At 39.5% G+C, this 22,692-nt stretch overlaps 3 protein-coding genes across 3 annotated transcripts; 2 read left to right on the top strand and 1 right to left on the bottom strand.

The window, feature by feature from the left end:
- The first annotated feature begins 540 nt into the window (after positions 1 to 540).
- Positions 541 to 1,469, top strand: LOC134823929 (uncharacterized). The gene is made up of 2 exons (XM_063835526.1): positions 541 to 609; positions 765 to 1,469. Exons 1-2 carry the CDS (start codon positions 541 to 543, stop codon positions 1,467 to 1,469), a joined length of 774 nt encoding a protein of 257 aa, XP_063691596.1.
- A 2,728-nt stretch (positions 1,470 to 4,197) lies between these two features.
- On the top strand, positions 4,198 to 11,883 carry LOC134824071 (protein white-like). The gene is made up of 19 exons (XM_063835774.1): positions 4,198 to 4,342; positions 5,563 to 5,710; positions 5,933 to 6,049; positions 6,430 to 6,551; positions 6,666 to 6,737; positions 6,845 to 6,911; positions 7,068 to 7,177; positions 7,327 to 7,418; positions 7,832 to 8,006; positions 8,141 to 8,241; positions 8,556 to 8,670; positions 8,860 to 9,012; positions 9,275 to 9,346; positions 9,684 to 9,741; positions 9,907 to 9,984; positions 10,333 to 10,438; positions 10,756 to 10,856; positions 11,030 to 11,103; positions 11,411 to 11,883. The coding sequence occupies exons 1-19, from the start codon at positions 4,202 to 4,204 to the stop codon at positions 11,504 to 11,506; spliced, it is 1,998 nt and encodes a 665-aa protein (XP_063691844.1). The 5' UTR covers positions 4,198 to 4,201; the 3' UTR covers positions 11,507 to 11,883.
- A 4,761-nt stretch (positions 11,884 to 16,644) lies between these two features.
- Positions 16,645 to 19,121, bottom strand: LOC134824443 (uncharacterized). The gene is made up of 3 exons (XM_063836349.1): positions 19,007 to 19,121; positions 18,654 to 18,815; positions 16,645 to 17,976 (listed from the first exon to the last, which is right to left on the bottom strand). Exons 1-3 carry the CDS (start codon positions 19,119 to 19,121, stop codon positions 16,808 to 16,810), a joined length of 1,446 nt encoding a protein of 481 aa, XP_063692419.1. The 3' UTR covers positions 16,645 to 16,807.
- Between the last annotated feature and the right edge of the window lie 3,571 nt (positions 19,122 to 22,692).

Genomic DNA, 22,692 nt, shown 5'->3' with positions numbered 1-22,692 from the left:
AGTAGTAAGTACCTGTGCACGCAAGGTAATTTCTAACTTATATAAATACAGATGCTCTGTGTTCGAAAAACAGTTAAAGTTATTTTCCGCTTCTCAAAATAACTCGTGCTCTCTCCGGAGTTAGTTAGATTAAGTTAGAGATAAGTTAAGGTACGGTCAGCGAGGGTTGGGTGAGGGTTGAGTGATATAAGTCTGGTTATATATAGGGTTTGAAGTAAAAGTTTCTCGAATTAGTCATTGTATTATTATATAATTTGTTATCTTGTAACCCTCGTTTTCGTTGTTCGTACCCTAAATTGCTACAAATAATCTACAAATCTTAAGCAAATAGAGACTGCTTACACAATTTCCATACTTCATTTTGTACAACAATTTCAAGATTACCGTTACGCTTACATTGGACATTTTACTTTATAATTCACTTATATTCAGAATATGAAAGGAATCGTGTCGGGGGTGGTTTTTTATGTAGGAGTGAGCATGGAGAAGAAAACAAAAAACGGCCATCAGTACAGTGAGGTATATCTGTCTAAAACAACAATGATTGAAGAAGGAGGGGAGGTGCAGATATATCGGTGGTGGGCCTCACAGCCCACCCCGAACCTAGAGGTAATGCTTCTTATGCTGATATCAATAATTTTAGAAGTTCAGGTGAATTTGTTGAATTTTTTCAAAGTTGCAAGATGTCTTGATTAAACAGGGGGAAACTTAATTACACTTATAGATAATTAATAATTTATTCACTCATGTTTTGCATTTCTCAGCTGAACACCCCATGTCGGGCGGTAGTTATCAAAAGGGATAACTACCTGGAGTTATCAGGACTCATGACGGTATCTCAGCCGCCTTCAACCTCCAAAGCACCAACCCCACCAGGCCCAACCCCACCAACCCCAACCTCTAAAGCCCCAACCCCACCAGCCCCAACCCAACCAACCCCAACCTCTAAAGCCCCAACCCCACCAGCCCCAACCCAACCAACCCCAACCTCTAAAGCCCCAACCCCACCAGCCCCAACCCAACCAACCCCAACCTCTAAAGCCCCAACCCCACCAGCCCCAACCCCACCAACCCCAACCTCTAAAGCCCCAACCCCACCAGCCCCAACCCAACCAACCCCAACCTCTAAAGCCCCAACCCCACCAGCCCCAACCCCACCAACCCCAACCTCTAAAGCCCCAACCCCACCAGCCCCAACCCAACCAACCCCAACCTCTAAAGCCCCAACCCCACCAGCCCCAACCCAACCAACCCCAACCTCTAAAGCACCAACCCCACCAGCCCCAACCCAACCAACCCCAACCTCTAAAGCCCCAACCCCACCAGCCCCAACCCAACCAACCCCAACCTCTAAAGCCCCAACCCCACCAGCCCCAACCCAACCAACCCCAACCTCCAAAGCAACAACCCCACCAGCCCCAACCCAACCAACCCCAACCTGGCCTCTAAAGCCCCTCGAAAGACACTGAAAAGGGCACCCCACCTGTGAGTTAAAGTTTTCCCCCCTATTTTTTATTTAAAAGCAAAATTCATTAGAGCTGTTCATTTTCGTTATATGACTCAATACGTGTAGTTGGTAAGTTATAGGTTTTTCAGAAAGCGTACATTATTAGCGCTGTTTAATTTTGTTATGAAATGTATAAACCTAATTTAATTCAGATAAAAATCGTGAATAAGAAAAACCCAAGACCTAGCACATCCTCAAAAAGCACACCGGCCTCAAAAAATCACCCTATCCCCTGGGTAATATCTTTTTTACAAAGCAGTAAACACAGCAAGATTTGTTTTTAAAATGGTTTTATCAAGATAGCTGGTAGAGTTCTTGTAGGTAAGTTTTATACATCAGAGTTGAGTTTATCAATTTGAGGCAACATTCAAATGTTTCAGTTTGACCTCGCAGCTCTACCCTTACCTCCACATCCCGATGACCTTCTTGGTATTGTTCTATATCTTCCTCCGGCCTCCCTCATGATCCCCCTCCTAAAGAAGCGTATGTGGTCATTACATTAGACTTCACTTCTGAATTCATGAACTGCAGAGCCTAGCTCGCATGAATACTTTATGTTATATTTGTTAGCCTTACTATACCGCACTTTTATTATTACTTTTTGTAACAGGTCTCTCTCTCTCTCTCTCTGATCCTGACTCTCTCTCTGGTCCTGACTCTCTCTGGTCCTGACTCTCTCTGGTCCTGACTCTCGGTCCTGACTCTCTCTCTCTCTCTCTCTTTCCCTGGTACTGACTCTCTCTCTGGTCGGTCCTGACTCTATCTCTCTCTCTGGTACGGACTCTCTCTCTCTCTCGTCCTGGCTATCTCTCTGATCCTGACTCTCTCTCTGGTTGGTCCTGACTCTCTCTGGTCCTGACTCTCTCTCTGGTCCTGACTCTCTCTGGTCCTGACTCTCTCTGGTCCTGACTCTCTCTGGTCCTGACTCTCTCTCTGGTCGGTCCTGACTCTCTCTGGTCCTGACTCTCTCTGGTCCTGACTCTTTCTCTGGTCGGTCCTGACTCTCTCTGGTCCTGACTCTCTCTGGTCCTGACTCTCTCTGGTCCTGACTCTTTCTCTGGTTGGTCCTGACTCTCTCTGGTCCTGACATGACATGCGACGGATGTTGCTTCATCACTCAATGGGACTACCCAAAAAGAATACACAACCAGATGAAGCTCGTTTCAACTGAACTCTGTACGTATTCAAAGTCTAGCGGATATAAATTAGAATTTTATTATCAGAAGGAAAGCCGATCGTTTACATTTGTGATTTTCAAGAACAATGTTTTGTTTGAAAGTGTGAGTGAAATGAAGGCTGGTTTTGACTATACCGTCATCGCATGGTTACTGGTTAGCTCTAGATAGTAAATTTTTAGATGTGGTTGATATCTGTTCAACTCACTGATCCAACAGTTGTAATTGCTAAAAAGTGTTTGAGTAAATCTATAGAAGTAATTTTTCAATTTGACATGTTTTACTCGGTGTGGAAATGTTACATTTTTCAGTAAGTAGATTGTTAGTATTATATGTTACTTCATACCTTACCTGATTTTTATATAATAATAATAAATCTTCTCATTCTGATATACGTTTTTTTCTTGCTTTATCATACCATCAATCTGCTCATTTCAAGTTTAAATTAAATGGTTTGAATATAAAATTAGCTGGATGTCAAATATTTGAGTTAACCAAGCGCTTGGTGGTGATGTTACAAAATTCATTGTAGTCACGTGTATCAATCAGCATCATGTTGTTCCACATATTTCCAGGCCAGTAAGCTAGCTTCCTACCTTAACCTATAATCTATGTCACCTATGTTGAGATTCGTTAAGCTTTAACAGGGCCATCACAATTCAAATTTTGTGATCACAGAGAGGAAATCTTACAAAGAGGAGATCTCTCTTTGAGTCTTTGAGTTCTGAGGAGTGCAGCCCCTAATCATTAGGGCCGCTACACTCCTCAGAACTAACGGGCGGTGTATTAGGCCTAATGGGCGGTGTATCAGGAAGAGATAGCTCATAATATTATACAACCGGAAAGTGTGCAGTCCATTGGAAATAGAATTCGAGTCCCAAATTTTCGGAGAATTGCAGGATATTTACATGACGTGTACCCCCCTCTCCCTGTTATTATAATCAAGTTATTACCTCATATAAAAACATTTAGGGGCGCGTGAATTTACATTTTTCTTCCTACTTTACCATATTTGATTTCCCAGAATCAGCGAAAAGACGATATAAAACAAATCGATGTATTTTCAAATTGGCTTATAAGAGTTGTGATTCTGAGTATCTTCTCAATTCTCACTATTGCCGAGTAAACAATCAGTATTAATGGGGATACCACTCTATTTCGAAGATGAAGGAAGTTGAATTATCTATATTCTACAATTGTTCTATGCTTTTGTTTGTCATGAAAGTGATTCATTTTATTTATATGCAGTGTATACTCCTTGTATAGTAAACACTCACAACATGTATGCACTTTATTGCGTTAATTAATGTCCGCGTTGATTTGTTGAACACAGTATACGGCCTTGTACAACACAGCTCTTTGGAAAACATTTTTGATCCCGTTTTCTTGGATTGAAAGTTTTCAATTCAGTTATTTCACATTTAATTTTCCGTCCCAAAAGCCACGTTATAAAAGTGGGACTACCGTTATATACAAGTAGGGTTGGTACAATCACAGGCACAATAACACAGCAAAGAAGATGTCAGAAGCTGGTTCAGTAGATTCAGAGCATAGCCGGCTACTGGACGACGAGACGTCACGTGCTGATTACTCAGGGAGGAGAGGTTCAGTTCACTCACTGGATAAGTCTAATAAAGCTGATGTCCTGGAGATTTGTGAGGTAGCGCTGCTATTTGAATAATAATATTGTTCCATTGTAGTGCAATTCTAAAACTTATCACTCCTCCTATTAAGCTATTGAGGTGGGGCAGTTCATCAACAAACTAGGTCACGTGACTTTTGAGCAGATCGCAGCCCTTCATTAGCGCCCATTAGTGCCGTGGTGCAGCTTATATTTGGCCAAATTATGCCAAATCACATTAACATGCCCAAAACCCAAGCCGAAAACAATATGCTCATATTTACTATTTAGGGATGAAGAAATCTAAATTAAAGGTAACCCTGAAGATCCGTGTAACTCTTCAGTTAACAGAAGAAGGTGAGAGGTTTGATACCCTGACCTCTGTAACCTAGTCTAACTCTTCAGTTAACAGAAGAAGGTGAGAGGTTTGATACCCTGACCTCTGTAACCTAATCTAACTCTTCAGTTAACAGAAGAAGGTGAGAGGTTTGATACCCTGACCTCTGTAACCTAGTCTAACTCTTCAGTTAACAGAAGAAGGTGAGAGGTTTGATACCCTGACCTCTGTAACCTAGTCTAACTCTTCAGTTAACAGAAGAAGGTGAGAGGTTTGATACCCTGACCTCTGTAACCTAGTCTAACTCTTCAGTTAACAGAAGAAGGTGAGAGGTTTGATACCCTGACCTCTGTAACCTAGTCTAACTCTTCAGTTAACAGAAGAAGGTGAGAGGTTTGATACCCTGACCTCTGTAACCTAGTCTAACTCTTCAGTTAACAGAAGAAAGTGAGAGGTTTGATACCCTGACCTCTGTAACCTAGTCTAACTCTTCAGTTAACAGAAGAAGGTGAGAGGTTTGATACCCTGACCTCTGTAACCTAGTCTAACTCTTCAGTTAACAGAAGAAGGTGAGAGGTTTGATACCCTGACCTCTGTAACCTAGTCTCACTGTTCAGTTAACAGAAGAAGGTGAGAGGTTTGATACCCTGACCTCTGTAACCTAGTCTAACTCTTCAGTTAACAGAAGAAGGTGAGAGGTTTGATACCCTGACCTCTGTAACCTAGTCTAACTCTTCAGTTAACAGAAGAAGGTGAGAGGTTTGATACCCTGACCTCTGTAACCTAGTCTAACTCTTCAGTTAACAGAAGAAGGTGAGAGGTTTGATACCCTGACCTCTGTAACCCAGTCTAACTCTTCAGTTAACAGAAGAAGGTGAGAGGTTTGATACCCTGACCTCTGTAACCTAGTCTAACTCTTCAGTTAACAGAAGAAGGTGAGAGGTTTGATACCCTGACCTCGGCTACTTTAGCCTGGAGAGATGTACACGCCTCCACAGAGACGTACACTAAAGCTCCATGGTGCAGTAACAAACTGGGCAAATACCTTTGTCAGGACATTCTTAAGAGAGGTGGGTTTTTTAATTAAAATAATTTATTTGTTCATTTATTTGTTTATTAAAAAAGAGAGGTGGGTTTCATTTTGCGAGGGTACTTCAGAGTGGAACAGCATGTTTTTTAAATGTTACGTTCAGTTTTTTACATTTTGCAATTATTAATTAAATTAATATGAGGCTGGTTGGCTGTGCTATTTCTTTATTTTGAGCAACTCATATAATCGGGTGTTTTTTCAGTTTCTGGTCTGGTCGAGCCAGGACAGTTTGTTTCCATTCTAGGACCTAGCGGAGCTGGAAAGACTACAATGTTGAAAACCGCTGCAATGATAAGAATGGAAAATGTGAAAGTTACAGGTAAGTGTACTAGTGATTGCTAATTTGTGACCAGGTAAATTGATTGGATGAGAAAGCATTTAGAAAGACCCTGATAGACAAAAGCTGATGTGCAAATTTTGAAAAATTCCATCATGCTTTATACTTTTATATTTCTCTTTAAGTTTTCAACTCCAACTATTCCACCCGTTTTGTATATGAGTGATAACCGAACAGCTCTTCGCAAACGTGAACCTAAATTAATTATATTAGGTCGCATTCAATCTATAAAGATATTCAGTACAAACACTTTAGGTTCACTTTCACTTTCACTTTCACTTTCACTTTCACTTTCACTTTCACTTTCACTTTCACTTTCACTTTCACTTTCACTTTCACTTTCACTTTCACTTTCACTCTAGGTACAATTCAAGTGAACGGATGGCCTATAGAAAGCTCCCAGATGTCACTGATCAGTTCTTACGTTGACAAAGACGATCACTTTTTTGGTGAACTAACTGTGCGGGAGACGTTTATGTTTCATGTAAGTTTCTAAGCTTTCGTGTAATAATATAAGATCAAAGCTTTCTGCAGTCACCAAGAATCTGTAAGATTTCTACTTTGGTTAGAACTATCAGCTTATCAAACTATTCTGCAGGCAAACTTAAGACTAGACAGACGGCAACGATTAGCAAAAAGAACGGAGAAGGTTGAGGAAGTTATCGAAAAGGTATCACTTTTAATATTTAAATAGTTATCGCGTGTAATAGCAATTTTCGTAGCGGCAACTATAATTACTTTCATTATAAGATCATGCAAAAACGTATTCGATTTCAGCTGGGACTAAAGAGCTGTGAAAATTCACTGGTCGGTAAGGCAAGAATCGGACTTGGCTGTATTTCAGGTAAACAATTTTATTGTTCAATGTTTCTTTGAATTCACATAAAATTTCTAGATTCGTAATTCAACAAACATTTGGGGGGGGGGGGGGGCGTTACACTTACACGTTACACACGGGGGGCGTGTAAATATAGTAAATACTTATGAAGCTTTTACAAAGGTGGAGAAAGAAAGCTGTTGTCCATTGGGCTGGAGATGTTGACGGATCCATTGATTCTGTTCATAGACGAACCAACACTGAATGTGGAGTATTTTGAAGCTGAAAACGTTGTAAGATCACATTCAATAATTTCTTGGTCCTTACCTGTTCTCGTGGAATCAGATCATACCATAGTACCTCACACGGAATTGAATAATAACAATATAATAGCTATTTTGTATATATAATAGTGATACAAATAATATGAAACTTTGCGCAGGTGAGGACTATAGCGAGTTTAGCAAGTGTTAACCGCACAGTACTGATGACTATGAGTCACCCTAGCTCCGAGGACTACTCCCACTTTGACAGGTACAAATACAATAGAAATACAATTGTTTTTTAAGGTTTGGAGTTTCGTAAATTTCAAGTAAAACCGCGTACTTTTCCGAGCATGCCCTCGAGACTGATCAGGGATAATGAATTTTCCCTCCTTCAGGGATATATCTTAAAATACCTTTTATACGGTTCACGAGTCTGAACGGTAGTAATACTGACATGCCGCCATTTTAGACACGTTTTTAATTTCCTCCACCCACCTGACAATGTCAAGTTTTAAACTAATTACAACAGTACAAATCTATTACATTTATTGAGGACGTTACTGAAGAAATTAATTTAATGTAGTTTGAGGAGTCCTCACTCTCCTCACGTCCAACAATGGCGTTTCTCTTGTCGCTAATATATAAATAGAATGTTACAATTTAACACAATTTCTGTTCCAGGGTTTGTCTGATGGCTGAGGGAAACATAGCATTTTTAGGAACAAGTGAGGATGCAGTAAAACACTTTGAGAATCTGGGTAGACCATGCCCAGTATTGCATAACCCAGCTGATCATTTTATTAAAGAGCTCACTATCAAGAAGGAGACTCAGATAGAAGATATTGGAAAAATTGAGGTTTGTGTGGAAAATTGTGGAAGGGAAAAAAATGAAAAATTTAGGTTTGTGGAAACAGGATCATGAAATAATTCCTTAAACTGATGATTTAGTTGAATCCTAAACGGAGATTTATAGTATCTTTCATATCACAGTCGTTTACCAACTACTACAAAGATTCTGACCACTACAGAAGAATGGATGAGGGAATCTCTTACACAGCCAAAATCAATACTGTCAAGCCTAATATCATCAGGTAACCTTTCTTTTTGCCGGATCTAAATGTCTTTGACGGAATATTCAGAGTGATCAGACTTCTCAAGAGGGAGAAATAATTTGCACTATATCGTTAATGAACAATTTGCTGATGGACTTTTCAACCATTACATTAAAGCATTAAATAACATGTGACGTAGTAGTGACGTAACATGTGACGTAACATGTGACGTAACATGTGACGTACATGTGACGTAACATGTGACGTAACATGTGACGTACTGGTAAGTCTTATAAGTAGTATAGTACCAGTAAAGAAATCAATGATAACACCCCTATAATACCTTATTACAGTCGGAAAGTTCTAACAGCTTCATTTGTGGAACAGGTAAAAGAGAACCTTAAGAGCGGTTACATCGTAGCTAAAAGGTCTCTTCCTGATGGGTCTCAACAAGTTATTCAAACTGTGGTAGGTGTTAATATTTTTATTTTTTACACCTTTTAAGAATTCAACTTCAAGATTTATTGGGACATGATTTAAGATGAAGCTTTTATCAACAGACTTTGCTTTAATCTCAAATATCTTAATTTAAATATTATTTGAAGTTTATTTTTCAATTGAGATTATATCGAAGATCAGCAGTTAACATATTCACAGGCAGTTGGTCTAATATTGGCGCTGGGATTTTTCCACACTAAGAATGACCAGCAAGTTGCGCAGAATAAAGCTGGATTACTCTTTTTCTTCGTTACATTCCTGGCATTTTGTTGGTCGCATGCATCCACCTCGTTGATTCCTCAACAATTTCCAGTGAGTTTCAGATAAAGCTAACTACATTTTGTATCACCTTCCAAGCAAAAACGTTATTTGTCTCCATGAAAAAATCATGATTGATGCATTTATTGTTCATTACAAATGTTTCGATCGCACGTGTGGATTTTTCCGACAACGAGAATGAACGTTTAGATTTCAATAATGGCTATGGCTTTTAATCGCGATAATTTATATATCTAACAATTAAAAGTGATTTGACCTATAATTATAATTTACTAATATAACATATTTAATTCAGGTGGTACAGAGGGACTACAAACGTGGGATTTACGGGGCGTTCCCTTACCTCCTGACCACAATCGTAATGGCGGTAAGCAGGGAAAAAAGAAAATCGCGGCGCCGCGACAGGTCAAACTAGGCAGAATCGCCGCAAAATCGCGGCGGGAATTTTGTAAATCGCGGCATATTCGCGGCAAACAATCGAATAATCGCGACGAATTCGCAGGGGGTTCCCATACCTCCTGACCACAATCGTGATGGCGGTAAGCCTTCTGTAATGCTAGAAGAGAACAACTCATAGCACTGAAACGTTGCAATTTCATGACATCCTTTCTATAAATTTCCTTGTTTTAAATGTGCCATTTTACTGGCATCAACAAAAAACCTGAATAAAAATAAATTTTAACAAACTGACCCGCCCCTTTCAGTGTCCATTTGAGCATGTTCTAGTGGGAATACAACTTATATTCTTCTACTTCTTCACAGGTGAACTAGAACTTGGTTATTTTTACTCTATCATAGATTAGATAGCTTACTCATTAAAAAAAAATATTTCTTCGTATTTATGAATGAATCATGTTTTACTCGTAGAAATTTATTTTGTTTTAAAACTAACAAACCAATGATTATTAATAACTTGCCTCAATACAGGACTCCACATCTCGCTCGCAGCTTTCTTTAACTGTTACTTTATCAGTATCTCAGTGGTTTGGGTCTCTTCCTCAGTCAGTGATTTTGTCTCACAGGATAAGGGGTCGTTCACATATTACGTAATCAGCTGAGGGGGGGGGGGGTTTCCGAATGATTACGCTAGTGTCATTTTGACACAATAGCTATGTGTAAAACTGATTACGGAGGAGGGGGGGTAAAAATGTTCCAAAAAATGATTACGTAATATGTGAACGACCCCTAAAAGCTTTACTTTCAGTGACTTATTTTTGTTCCTTCTTCCTTTGTGATTTTGTGTGGAGCAGGCCACTTATTTCAACGAAGTACAAGTAGTTTCGGAAATAATTCTTTACTATCATAAATAAAAATTGTTTTAACTGCATAAAATTGTAATATAATCTGCTTTAGGAATTTTTTGTGGCTCCGTAATGAAGACGGTGGATGCAGCAGGAAGCTTACTGTTAGCGATCACAGTTCCAAGTTTTTTACTCGGAGGACTCTACCAAAACGACAAGTAAGGACTGCATACAATTTTGAAAATGTTCAATGTTTTATTCATATTCCTGATGTACACTAAGTCGTATTCATAAGAAATCGGATAAATTTGGTATTCATGAAAACTAACTAATGTTTATGAATGCCAACTATGTGCAACTCACTATTCGCTCAGCAAAACTATTTTCAACACTTTCACCTCGAAATCGAACTTCAAAGCTACAAAAAAATAATTTTTTCATCTCCCCCCTCAAATCTAAATATCTTATAATACCATGATAATATGTATTATGTTGTATTAAACCTTATATTTTCATTTCAATTTCATATTATCAGTACAACCCCGTATTGGTTTATGCCGTTCAAGTACCTATCTTGGATAAGGTATGCATGGAATGCCATGATGGTGAATGAGTTCCGCAACGTTGATCATATCGGTATGTTTCCAATTTCCATGTAAATTTACAATTATTATTTGTACGCTAGAAACCACTCAGTTAGAATTTCAAACGTGCTTTAATTTCAATTCTTGCACACATTGCATAATATAATTGATTAAAAACTAATTATAATCCATATAACTGACGTTTTTTGATCAATGTGTCCTCAGAATGTGACGTACAAGAAATCAGCTGTCAATTTAACAACGGTTCAGAAGTTCTATCTTTCTACGGAATAGAAAATGTAAGTGTTGTAATATTTTAAAATTAGATAAAAGTAACACAGTCGAGCTTTAGTGCAGGGTCGGTTTTAGTCCGGTTAAAGGTTCGGTTCTGTTTTGCAGAGCTTCGGATTTCACAGCTGAAAATTGAAATGAGCCGCTCAATCAAATCGACTTAAAGAAGTAAAGCTGAACCTGCAAGTTCTGATGTAATGATAAACATGTATCATCAGTCATCACTGCATGATCTCATCTTCGTGAAAATTATCCTCTGTAGATTGCCGCTAGAAAGTTTATTTTTCAACCTCATGGTTAAACTTGATTTTTCAGAACATCTGGTTGCCCAATATCGTGGCGAATCTGTCTCTAGGACTGGGAATGTGTTTATTAGCCTGGTTCAGCTTGTGGTGGAGACTAAGGAAATGAAGAAAAGAAAAAAACAATTTTTTGAGAAAAGACAATTTTTTGATCGGACACCTCAAATCATACTGTATATAAAGATTTTGTGAATTCTTTTCTGGCTATACTATCAGATATGTCGACTGATGGTGATTTGTGTGCCCTGGATCCCGGGAGTATGTATACAATTATACTTGAAGACGTGGTGAAACGATTAACGAAAACGGATACCCGAAGAAAAGATATGCGACTAATCATAGCACTTTTTTTAATCGATCAGTGCATTATGGATTAAAAAACATCAAGAAACGTTTAAATACTCATCAATATCTAAAGACTAATAGTAATCGATTTAACTTGTAATTGCAGTTGAACGTAAAGTTAACTTTTATTTGGACACAATCAAAACCGCATTACAAAGGTATCTAAAATTGAATTTTGACTGTCTCTGTTCTTCACGACAGGAAGCAGTCCCTCAGATATAAAATTTGCATGTGCTAATGATATAGAATTACAATACTCCATCATGACAAGTTCATCGGGCGACTGATGATCGTCGACAAACACGTCATCAAACCTCGAAATCAAGCTGTCTATATTTTTAGCTAAACCAGTGCCAATATTCAGTAATACGATTTTATTGGTGTTATCAGATAGTTGCTGTGATAATAATGTGCGTGTTCGATCCAATTTATCACCCTGATCGCGACCAATTACTTCAAAGCATGTCTCACAACCACATTTTGTCATCACACATGTTATATCCTGTCCAGGGACAAAAGGAAATCGCAGCATGTACGGAATCGCGTTTTGGCCAAAATAATCGCGAAATCATTTTGTCCCTGATCCTGTCTGATGTTGTTCAGTAAAAACATTGCATCACGTGGAGCTGGGTTGTTGTCATGGCCTGTAAACATCAGAAGTATCCTCTTCTCTGGTGGTGTCAGAGCAAGGTCGATAATCTTACTTAACATCACAACCGTTTTGCCTGATCAGATAGTGAAGATTTATTTTCAATGAACCGCGTTATTGTTAATTTTCAAGGGGTTCCAAAGTTTTGGTGATTTCTATTACCCTCTTTGTGAAAAATATCTTAGGTTACAGATTAATTTTAAAAAGTAATAAAAAAGTACTTGGCTGAGCCAGCAGGACCGTCCACCCAAAGGAATCTCTCAGTCTCATCACTACTGAATACATCCAGCTGGCATTGCGTCAGGCAATTTATTTTGAGATATTTTTTGAAGAGATCCGGTGCTTGAACCATCCTGGGATTTTGAGGATAGTTCTTCTTCATCTTTCCTTTTATTTATTTTTTAAGCCCTGGCTAATTTCTGCTTCTTCAACCAATTTCCTTATTACAAGTGAACTCTTGAGTTTATTATCTACATCTTTTACACATTTGGAGAGGCTACATTCATCTAAATCCCATTTATTGTCTTGGTTCACGCACCACAATCCTAAAAAACTGCAACATAACATTTCTCTGGCAGTCTTCATACTCAACGTTGTGACAGGTGACAATGAGAACGCTTCACAGCAGTAAATAATCAGTACCAAGTTCTCTAAATCCTCTCTGAACAGGATTGTCTCGTCTGAGAGATATTTCTCTTCCACCTCTTCCATGGAAATATTCGGAAACATTGTAAACTCGAACACCGTCACCAAGGCGTTTATTGATCTGATGAGGTCCCTCATCCTTTTCCTTTGCATTACCGTGCTGTCACAACATCCATCTAACTTAATCATGTCTTCTCCTGTCTTTTGGAGTGAAAGCCCTTTAACCTCAATCACCGCCACGAATTTATCTCCTATAACGATAAAATCGCATTCTCCTTCATGTTCGATGTACTGGGCATGACTGATTAGCAAAATATTTGTCGCAGATGAGCAGGGTAATAGATATTTTGTTTCTTTTTCTATTGCGACCAAGAAAACAGAAATTATAAGTTCTGAATAAAACTTTTGTCATTAAAATGTATGTTCATAATCCATGCTTCCGAAATGAACACTCAAACTATATTCACTCAAAACATTACTATAGTTTTTCTCAAATATTTACTTAGATAGTTCTACTATTTTGTCCATGCTTTTATTTTCCACAACAACACTCAGACTCTTCTTCCTTGCTGTCTGTTAAAGCATTGTCCTTAGTCTCCGTATCCCAAAGCATCGCCAAAACAAACTGCACCACCGCAGAGCCAACCATCAGAGAAACAACCGCCACAGGACTAACAGGGTAAATACTGTACGTCATAAAACTACCAAAAATCGCCCCAACCTCTCCAAAACAGCTGGTGAATCCTGAAGAGGTACTTCTCAGAACTGTAGGGTAAGCCTCCACAGCGATGTAGAACAGAGTTTGTCTGAATCCGGTAACACCCAATCGAACCATCATGTTGAGTATGTTTTTCAAGATTGAGTTCAGGTCAAAGTAAATCGAGATTGCAGTCAACATGGTTAGAAATCCAAGACTCTTCAACATTAATATTCTCCCTATTTTTCTTCCAGCAAGTCCTGCCAATATGCTTCCGAGTACATCACCTGACAATGCTACTAACGTGCCAACCAAGGCTTCTTGGTTTAGACTATTACTACATTTAGGCAATCCAACGACAACATTTGTCGTAGATTCACGACTTTTGTACGAATCTAATGGCAAATAAGCTGCAAATGTTAAGTAAATGCAGTAGTTCAGAGTAAACATAGCAGTAACGAAAATTGTAGTTTTAGCATAGCCGTGACGGAACAATGCACAAATTTCCGCTCTTTTCTCGAGCTTCACTGCATTCTTCCCAGAATACGACTCAGGAAAAGATCTGCAGTTCCATCTGTACAGGGTCTTTAAACTAAGAATACCTTCTTCTGTTTTTCCTTTTACAAACAGATATCGCGGGGATTCCGGGACAACTAACAATCCAAGCAGTCCTGGTAGCAATGGAACCATTAGAGCTGCACACAAATAACGCCAGCCTATTTCGTTGAGAAGAAAGTATGCCATCAACGACAGATATAAGCCACCAAGTTGGGAACTGAATACCATTATAAAAACTGCAAGTTCCTTGTACTCAAAACCGACAATCTCTACAGCAAGCACATAACAAACGTGGCCACCCACCCCGTTGCAGATCCCTTGCAGTGTACGAACAAGTAGAAAGACCATTGGGTTGGGCGAGAAAGCTGCCAGGACACCGCACAGAAGGTGGGTTACCGAAGTGATAACGATAATGTTTTTGCGTCCATAGTTGTCAGCAAGATTGCCAAGGAAAATGCCACTTAGACAAAAAGTAATAGAAAGTGAGGAAGCAATAGCAGCTTCAAAAGGGCCGCTCAATTCCCATTCACAGCTCAGATAAGGCATTAGAACAGTTGTTAGCAAGTAAACCATATTTTGTATCATCATAATGGAGGCGAGGCTACTCCAAACAAAACAGTGAGCCTTTCCTAGGCCCAGTTCTTGGGTTAGCTCATCAAGGCTTTTTTCCGTGCTTATATTTTCTGGTTCTTCTACGTTTAAACTTCCGTACTTCACTGTCATATCTGAGTATATGTTGCTAAGTGTTGTTCAAATGGAATAATTTATTTGATTTTATTCTCGCCCTCAAGCAAATATACGTGCCAAAGCTATTATCAAATACCTTGTTGCAGTGGCGTGATTGCGCAGCTGTGAACTGAAAGTTTATAATGCTTGCAGTCGAATGGAAGGAAAACGAGTGAATACTTGTACTTGTACTTAATTAATTATATTGAATTGATTAATTATTATTGATTATATTAAAAACGGTGAAGTCTTTAAATGGTTAAAATTAAAGACGCTGAAGCCTTCGCTAAAGCTAACTGTCTATATTTAATGACTGAGTGTATTGTTTTAAACAAAGAGTAATCGTGAGTTTATGAGTAATATTTTTGATTTGAATTATCCCCGTAATTTAGCTTATGATAAGAAATATTGGCAGAAATTACAGTGACGTTTTGATAATTAGTTAGTTATTTGTTTTAGGGAAAGATTAGACTTGGGTGTTGTTTTTTAACTATCCCTTGTTTAGAACTTTTATTTAATATAAATATAATAATATTTGTGAGTTAAGTATACACTTTCAAAACGGTACTGTTCTTTAAAAGTTTTACAATTTTAAAAATACAATATTTATAGAGGTCAAAAATATCCAATGTGGTGTATCCAAAAATGAATTCTCTTAAAGTAGCGATACGAGGTCGGGGCAAGAAAATAGAAAAACATCTCGGGTTTCATAAAACAATGTGAGCATAATGGTGAGATTAGCCAAGTAACCAAACAACCAAATAAAAATGTTATAGGATGGACATACTTTTAAGTTTTATCAGTGTAGTATGTAGTAAAACCATTTTCTCTTATCTGCTCTTTCGAACTGATATCGATCACCGCGGTATTCGACCTTTTTTGTGGACGAAATACATTGCACATTGTAGATCTTAACCTTTGTAATACCGATCACTGCTTCGAAACGATACAATTTTCTAACGGTGGAGCAGGAGGTCAAAAATATCCGATGTAGTGTGGGACGAACAAATGTTTCTGGTGTGATTTGCAGCCTATAATTTATCACTATATTGAATTAGTTTCCTAAATGTGGTAATATTCCTATAACTGGTATAATACATTATTGTATTATACAATCGGCGCCGCGATTATTTTGGCCAAAAATCGCGGCGCCGCGACAAGCCAATAATTATGAATCGACGGAAATTTGCCTTGCATGATTTGAGAGGTCAGTTTGTTTCTCTTTTTTTTCTGTTTCACACTATTCTAGCGGTCCCATTTAAATTTTGGGAATTGAAAAGTGCTATATTTGATTCTTTTTGTTGAACTTTGTTATATTACTGAATAAGTTAAAGTTAGTAAATATTCTAAAATAATTCACATATTACATGAAACTAATCTGAATCAACATTCAAAAGTAATTGAAACCATGTTTTTAATCATAATACCACCATGCGGTCTTTGGCCCAAAGGGGCATAAAAGGGCAACTTTTAAAACTATGTTTAATTTCGATATAGTTATACATATATCCTATCATTATCCCATGTGTTAATTAAAAATTATACAATCATATCATTGTTTATAATATTATTGTTTAAAACATTATTTTGTTTATAAAACTTTTTTAAATAAAATTCCAGCTTTATCATCTCATTAAATGGTTATAATCATTAAAATCCTTTTAGTTCTAACACAATACCCCGTACCATATGTGATATGGACCACCAATAAATTTAAACTCTAATAATAGTTCCATGTTCAGTGTCCTCTATTAAAGTAATAGTGTCAGAGGTGAAATTAGTCCTTCCTGCTAGCAGTCCATATCTTGCACAGATAGATTCTTGACTCCTTCTCTAGATAATTTGTTAACCTTTATTACACTCACTTTAACTTCAGCTCGCTTCAACGCAGCTTTAGCTCTCCAGATGGCAATATCCTGAGCAATGCTCATAAATACAGATACTGAGCTGAATACTGCTAGCATCCATCCACCGTTACTGAAGCTCATGAGCTCCATCACCATCAAGGCCACTAAGTGTCCTCCATAAACGGACATCATCCATGAACTTAGCCAGATAGAAGCTGCAGTGGACTTGTTTTTGCTTGTGTAGGGTCTTCCACCTAATACTACATGTGTCTCTTCGAGTGCTGGAAGGGTGGCTACCCCAATCATTTGGCTTCCGTACCCTTGGAGGAATATCCCGAGATAAGCTATATTTGGAACTTCTTTATAGAGGAAGTAGATACCCTCGCCTGGGAAGACAAGCATCACGCCTAAAACACAGAGAATTGACCCTCCTGCTGTGACTTTGCTAGCAGAAAACCACCCTAGTTGCAACATTGAGCCGGAACTAGCAGCCCCTATCATCAATCCAATGTACTGCACGAACACGTAACTGCTTCCACGACTAATGGGTATATCGTAGATATCTTTCAGGTAAGGAGTGGTTATGGCGGCCGTGAAACCTTCAAGCACTACCGTGAGAATCATAGCAGCGACAGGGATGGCAACACGCCAGGACAGGTTCAGGGATGAAGCTACGTCCTCGGACATTTCAGGGACATTACCGGGGTTTGCAGCTTCAGTTAACCTTTCTTCTTTGGACCACGGAGCTTCAATAGTGTCCCCTACCTCTTTAACTTTAACTATCACTGGATCTGAGTTTTTTGGCATGCAAATTAAATTGTATAACCAAAATAGGAGGCAAATTATTCCAGTGAACACGTAAGGCATCTGATAGCCATAAGCTTCGTAGACGTACCCTCCCATGAGAATTGCCAGAGATCCTCCAAAGTACATACCACTACACTGGAGCCCATTTGTAAGATTGAAGTGGTCAGGAAACCATGCTCTGCAGCATTCCAACGTCAATTTACTGGTTAGAAAAGCCAGAAAACCGTGAAGGGTACGTTGAATAATCAGAATAGCAGCCAAAAGTTGGTTGTAGTCTGTCGGGAGCAACTCGACGAGTCCCATAACTGAAGGTTAATGATTATTGCTAGGAGACAGTAACTGAGTAACAATTTAAAATTCAAAAATCAATATCCATAAATCATTACAGTAAAAAATAAATCGGTCAAGCGTCAATTGCAGCAGTTGAATATTTGGTCATAGATCAGACAAGGCTGGTCGGTCGGAGGTCGGTCGGAGGTCGGTCGGGCGCCGGTCGGCGGTAGGTGAACGCCGGTCGGAGGTCGGTCGGAGGTCGTTCGGAGGTTGGTCGGAGGTTGGTCGGAGGTCGATCGGGCGCCGGTCGGGTGCCGGTCGAGCGCCGGTCGGAGGTCGGTCGGAGGTCGGTCGGAGGTCGATCGGAGGTCGGTCGGAGGTCGATCGGAGGTCGGTCGGAGGTCGGTCAGAGGTCGGTCGGAGGTCGGTCGGAGGTCGGTCGGAGGTCGGTCGGAGTTCGGTCGTAGGTCGGTCGGAGGTCGGTCGAAGGTCGGTCGGAGGTCGGTTGGAGGTCGGTCGGGCGCCGGTCGGAGGTCGGTCGGGCACCGGTCGGAGGTCGGTTGGAGGTCGGTCGGAGGTAGGTCGGGCGACCTACCTCCGACCGGCGCCTGACCGACCTCCGATCGACCTCCGACCGACCAGCCTTGTCTGATCTATGACCTATTTATATTAAATTTTTATTTATAAATTTTATAAATAAAAAACCTACCAACACAGTTTACTATGACTATAGCCATAAACATGCACTGAGCTATTCTCAAGGACATCTTCCTGGTATGAAGGAAGTAGCCCGTGCCATCAAAAAAGGTGCTACAAATGAAGCCAACGCCAGGAACCATCCCGATCAAACCTACTTGGAGCTTTGGGATTCCTGAAATGAAAATATTGTTATTCGACTAAACCACTAATCACTGATCAGAGATCCTTAAATTTCGGTCCCATCCATGAATAAGTGTTAACACGGAATTCAATAAAGGAATAAGCATACATTTAAAAAAAACGAAGTTCAAACAAACGTATAATTTTGTGAAACTAACATTGAAAAATGAAACATCTCCAAACCTCTGTTGACGAGATGGGTGACGTAGAAAGATGATTGAACCACTGAGCATGAATACACGAGAACACTCTGCAAAAAGATCGCAGCAAACACCACAAAAGCTCTACAGTACGACATTCCCTAGAAAGATGATAAGATGATGATTAATCACTCTACACTCGACTGTCACGTAACTTTTTCAACCCGTTCTCTAGCTGGTCCTGAACGACTATTCGAAACGAACGATAACCTCATTTCGCTATTTTTAAAAATTTTCAGTTGCTCAAGCTGAACTATTATATATATGGCATATAAGGCTTGATTTTATTTTCCTCCTTTTTTAGAGTACTTGAGAGTTTATACTCAGCGAAAACAATTAACGGTTCAACAATATTTTAAACTTGCGTAGGTACTGTATAAAGTACTAAAGTATTGTAAAGCACCAATCACAGACCACTGCAGTAGTTCAGTAGTTGAAGTTCGGCAGGTTTTTAGTTTTTTAAAGTCAATGTTAAAAACAACAAAAATAATTATATTTTTGCCGCTTATTTTTTTCAAAATAAGCGGCAGCTCAAAACAGCCTCAAATCGCCAAAATATATCGAGGTGTCTAAAATACTGCATGTAAATATTAAAATAGACATTTGAGATTTTGTAGGGCGTATTGACACGTTGACCAAATCGACTGAATGAGTGAAGGAGCTCCTAACATTAACAAGGCCCCTTCCAGCCATTGCCACTGAGAATTAAACCTAAAATCTTACCTAGCTTGCTTATATATAATTTATTGAAACATTCCGATGTTCAAGCAGCTAGCACGTGACACAATTCAGCCAATCAGAGTACAAAAATCTGCAAAGTTTAAGTTGCAAACTTTTATTCGGCCCAAAATGAGACTATTCTGGAGATTCCTCCATGTTGTTTTCTCAAACATTGCCGCTAAAATCAAAACTCAGAGCTAGGTGGCCGTCAGACCCTCTATTCGACCCGGAGAGGGGGGGGGGAATATCTTCCCAGCTCTTGTTTCTACAACAAATAAAGCGACCCTTGACACAAAAATTTAACCGCTGAAAGCGAGTTCGGGCAATATAATATTGTTTTTGGTATACTAGCTAAAGTAATCATCAATCGAATAATATTCCCATCCACAAAGGAGGTTCACAACTGAACGTGGCAAACTATACCTTATCAGAGGTCCTAGCGTTCATTTTAATGTCCGTTCTTGGAAGAGTGGAAGACGCCGCCGCTTCGATGCGCTGCGCGAACTATTAATATTATTCTTGCTTCGCATCGAAGACGAGATTGTTGCTGACGAGATTGTTGCTGACGAGATCGTTGCTAACGAGATCGTTGCTAACGAGATCGTTGCTAACGAGATCGTTGCTCTTCCTCGCAGCTAGGGGTGGTCGAGAGAAATAATGATGCTATATTGGAGATGACCAATATGAGAGCATCCGGGGCGGCGGGCGCGGCTGCAAATCGTGGACCTCATGAAACGTGTTGTGCCCGATATATAGGAGATAATAGGAGATAATTAACTAATTACTACTAAATTGTAGTATTACTAAATACTTTACCAACTACTTTGCTTATTATCTCTCATTTCATCCTGTAAGTGTATGTAATATCATGATGATGCTATCTCGGAGATGACCAATAACAATATGAGAGCATCTGTTGGGTGAAATCGTGAACCTCATGAAACGTGGTGTGCCCGATACATAGTTGGTCAGTAGGCACTGTACGAACTTTTAAAAGGTGCCGAACTGTACGAATTTTAAAAAGCTGACGAGGAATTTTTACCGAATTTTAAGAAAAAAAATGTTGTTTTTTAATCATTCAGTCCGAAAAATTCAAACCTCAAACTGTAAAATCAGGTTTTTGAGTCGGACACAACAAGTTTAGATGATACTGATACTGATAGCAAAGTTGATGTGACTTATTGCATTGATTTCCTTGATAAAGTTGAGAAGTGATTTTCATGCTTACTAATACTTCAGTTATACAATTTGTATCATTTGTCAAAAGTCAAAACACAAAACTTAAACCCCTCATATTTCAAATTATAAGATTTTTGTAGTTAGCTTTTCGAAAATTTATGAGGCGAATTTTTCCCGAACTAATCCCGAACTTTTAAAAGATGCCGAACTGTACGAATTTTTTACAAATTTTGTACGAACTGACCAACTATGGCCCGATAGGAGATAATAAACTAATTACTACTAAATTGTAGTATTACTAAATACTTTACCAACTACTTTGCCTATTATCTCTCATTTCGTCCTGTATGTAATATCAAATAGCGGTCGAATCCAGTAGGTATATAAGAGCTTTTTAATAGTAATTAATAGTACTCTAAGATACTCTAATAATTTGTTTAATAATACTATATACTGCAACGGCTAATTATGGTTCTTTGTCACCCTGTGCTGCTTCTCGCACCCCTCTATTGGTTTTAAATAATTGCAGCAATGAGCAGCGGTGAGCAGCAGTGAGCAGCAGTGAGCAGCAGTGAGCAACAGTTAGCAGCAGTGAGCAGCAGTGAGCAACAGTAAGCAGCAGTGAGCAGCAGTGAGCAGCAGTGAGCAGCAGTGAGCAGCAGTTAGCAGCAGTGAGCAGCAGTGATCAGCAGTGAGCAGCAGTGAGCAGCAGTGAGCAGCAGTGAGCAGCAGTGAGCAGCAGTGAGCAGCAGTGAGCAGCAGTGAGCAGCAGTGAGCAGCAGTGAGCAGCAGTGAGCAGCAGTGAGCAGCAGTGAGCAGCAGTGAGCAGCAGTGAGCAGCAGTGAGCAGAAGTGAGCAGCAGTGAGCAGCAGTGAGCAGCAGTGAGCAGCAGTGAGCAGCAGTGAGCAGCAGTGAGCAGCAGTGAGCAGCAGTGAGCAGAAGTGAGCAGCAGTGAGCAGCAGTGAGCAGCAGTGAGCAGCAGTGAGCAGCAGTGAGCAGCAGTGAGCAGCAGTGAGCAGCAGTGAGCAGCAGTGAGCAGCAGTTAGCAGCAGTTTCTTTGCACTACAGTCCTCCTGTGTATAAAGGGCCCCCGATTATCATATCAGGGTGATCACTATCAGATCATGTCAGTCCTGTTTAATCCTGTTTAATCCGGTCACCAATTAGTGACGTATAATTAGTGATGTGATCCATCAGTTATCAGTAGAATTTAATTGACCTAGTAATGGGTTGTATCACGTCGTGACCCCCAATGTCGTTTTCACACTGTAGAGTTTCTACGATACAGGGGAAGCCGCGCACTCGTGCGCGGCGGGTCATACAACGTATGACAAGAAATGGGCTAGACGTAGGATAGATATAAAGTTCACATGTCAACTCTGTACGTCATAGTTGTACATTAAGAAGTTAACATGATCATGATCGACTTTAAGTTTATGATTTGTCTGTTCGACTCGAAGAGTACATCCCTACATTGATTTAAATTTACAAGTCAATAGACATTTTTTCGTAAGATAATCAATCAAATTTATTGAATCACAGTGCTGGCAAGCACGACCGCCGCCGTTATAATTATATCATAGTGCTGGCTTTCGGCTTATTTTGACGAGGCGAACATTTTGCAAGAAACCGGAAGTCTCTATCCCAGTATCTCTTTTACTTTCGAAGTTAGGCCCCTTTCGGTAAGGTTTCCTGGGTAGCTTGCTTATATATAATTTATAAGTATATTGCTTGCTCGTGTTCAGGAAGCTTGAAAAGAGCGCCGTGCAC

Source organism: Bolinopsis microptera, chromosome 12, assembly GCF_026151205.1.
Source record: "Bolinopsis microptera isolate Bmic1 chromosome 12, MBARI_Bmic_1.0, whole genome shotgun sequence".
Lineage (NCBI taxonomy): Eukaryota > Metazoa > Ctenophora > Tentaculata > Lobata > Bolinopsidae > Bolinopsis > Bolinopsis microptera.
The sequence above is the reverse complement of the archived record's forward strand: the minus strand, read 5'-3'. Positions and strand labels throughout refer to the sequence as shown.

What these genes read in the sequence shown, in the direction of transcription:
- LOC134823929 (XM_063835526.1), top strand. Translation starts at nt 541, where the DNA reads ATGATTGAAGAAGGAGGGGAGGTGCAGATATATCGGTGGTGGGCCTCA. An exon ending in AGCCCACCCCGAACCTAGAG is followed by an intron (nt 610 to 764) that starts GTAATGCTTCTT and finishes TGCATTTCTCAG; the next exon opens with CTGAACACCCCATGTCGGGC.
- LOC134824071 (XM_063835774.1), top strand. Translation starts at nt 4,202, where the DNA reads ATGTCAGAAGCTGGTTCAGTAGATTCAGAGCATAGCCGGCTACTGGAC. An exon ending in TTGAGGAAGTTATCGAAAAG is followed by an intron (nt 6,738 to 6,844) that starts GTATCACTTTTA and finishes ATTCGATTTCAG; the next exon opens with CTGGGACTAAAGAGCTGTGA. An exon ending in GTCAAGCCTAATATCATCAG is followed by an intron (nt 8,242 to 8,555) that starts GTAACCTTTCTT and finishes ACCTTATTACAG; the next exon opens with TCGGAAAGTTCTAACAGCTT.
- LOC134824443 (XM_063836349.1), bottom strand. Translation starts at nt 19,121, where the DNA reads ATGTCGTACTGTAGAGCTTTTGTGGTGTTTGCTGCGATCTTTTTGCAG. An exon ending in CACCCATCTCGTCAACAGAG is followed by an intron (nt 18,816 to 19,006) that starts GTTTGGAGATGT and finishes TTTTCATTTCAG; the next exon opens with GAATCCCAAAGCTCCAAGTA. An exon ending in AGTCATAGTAAACTGTGTTG is followed by an intron (nt 17,977 to 18,653) that starts GTAGGTTTTTTA and finishes ATTAACCTTCAG; the next exon opens with TTATGGGACTCGTCGAGTTG.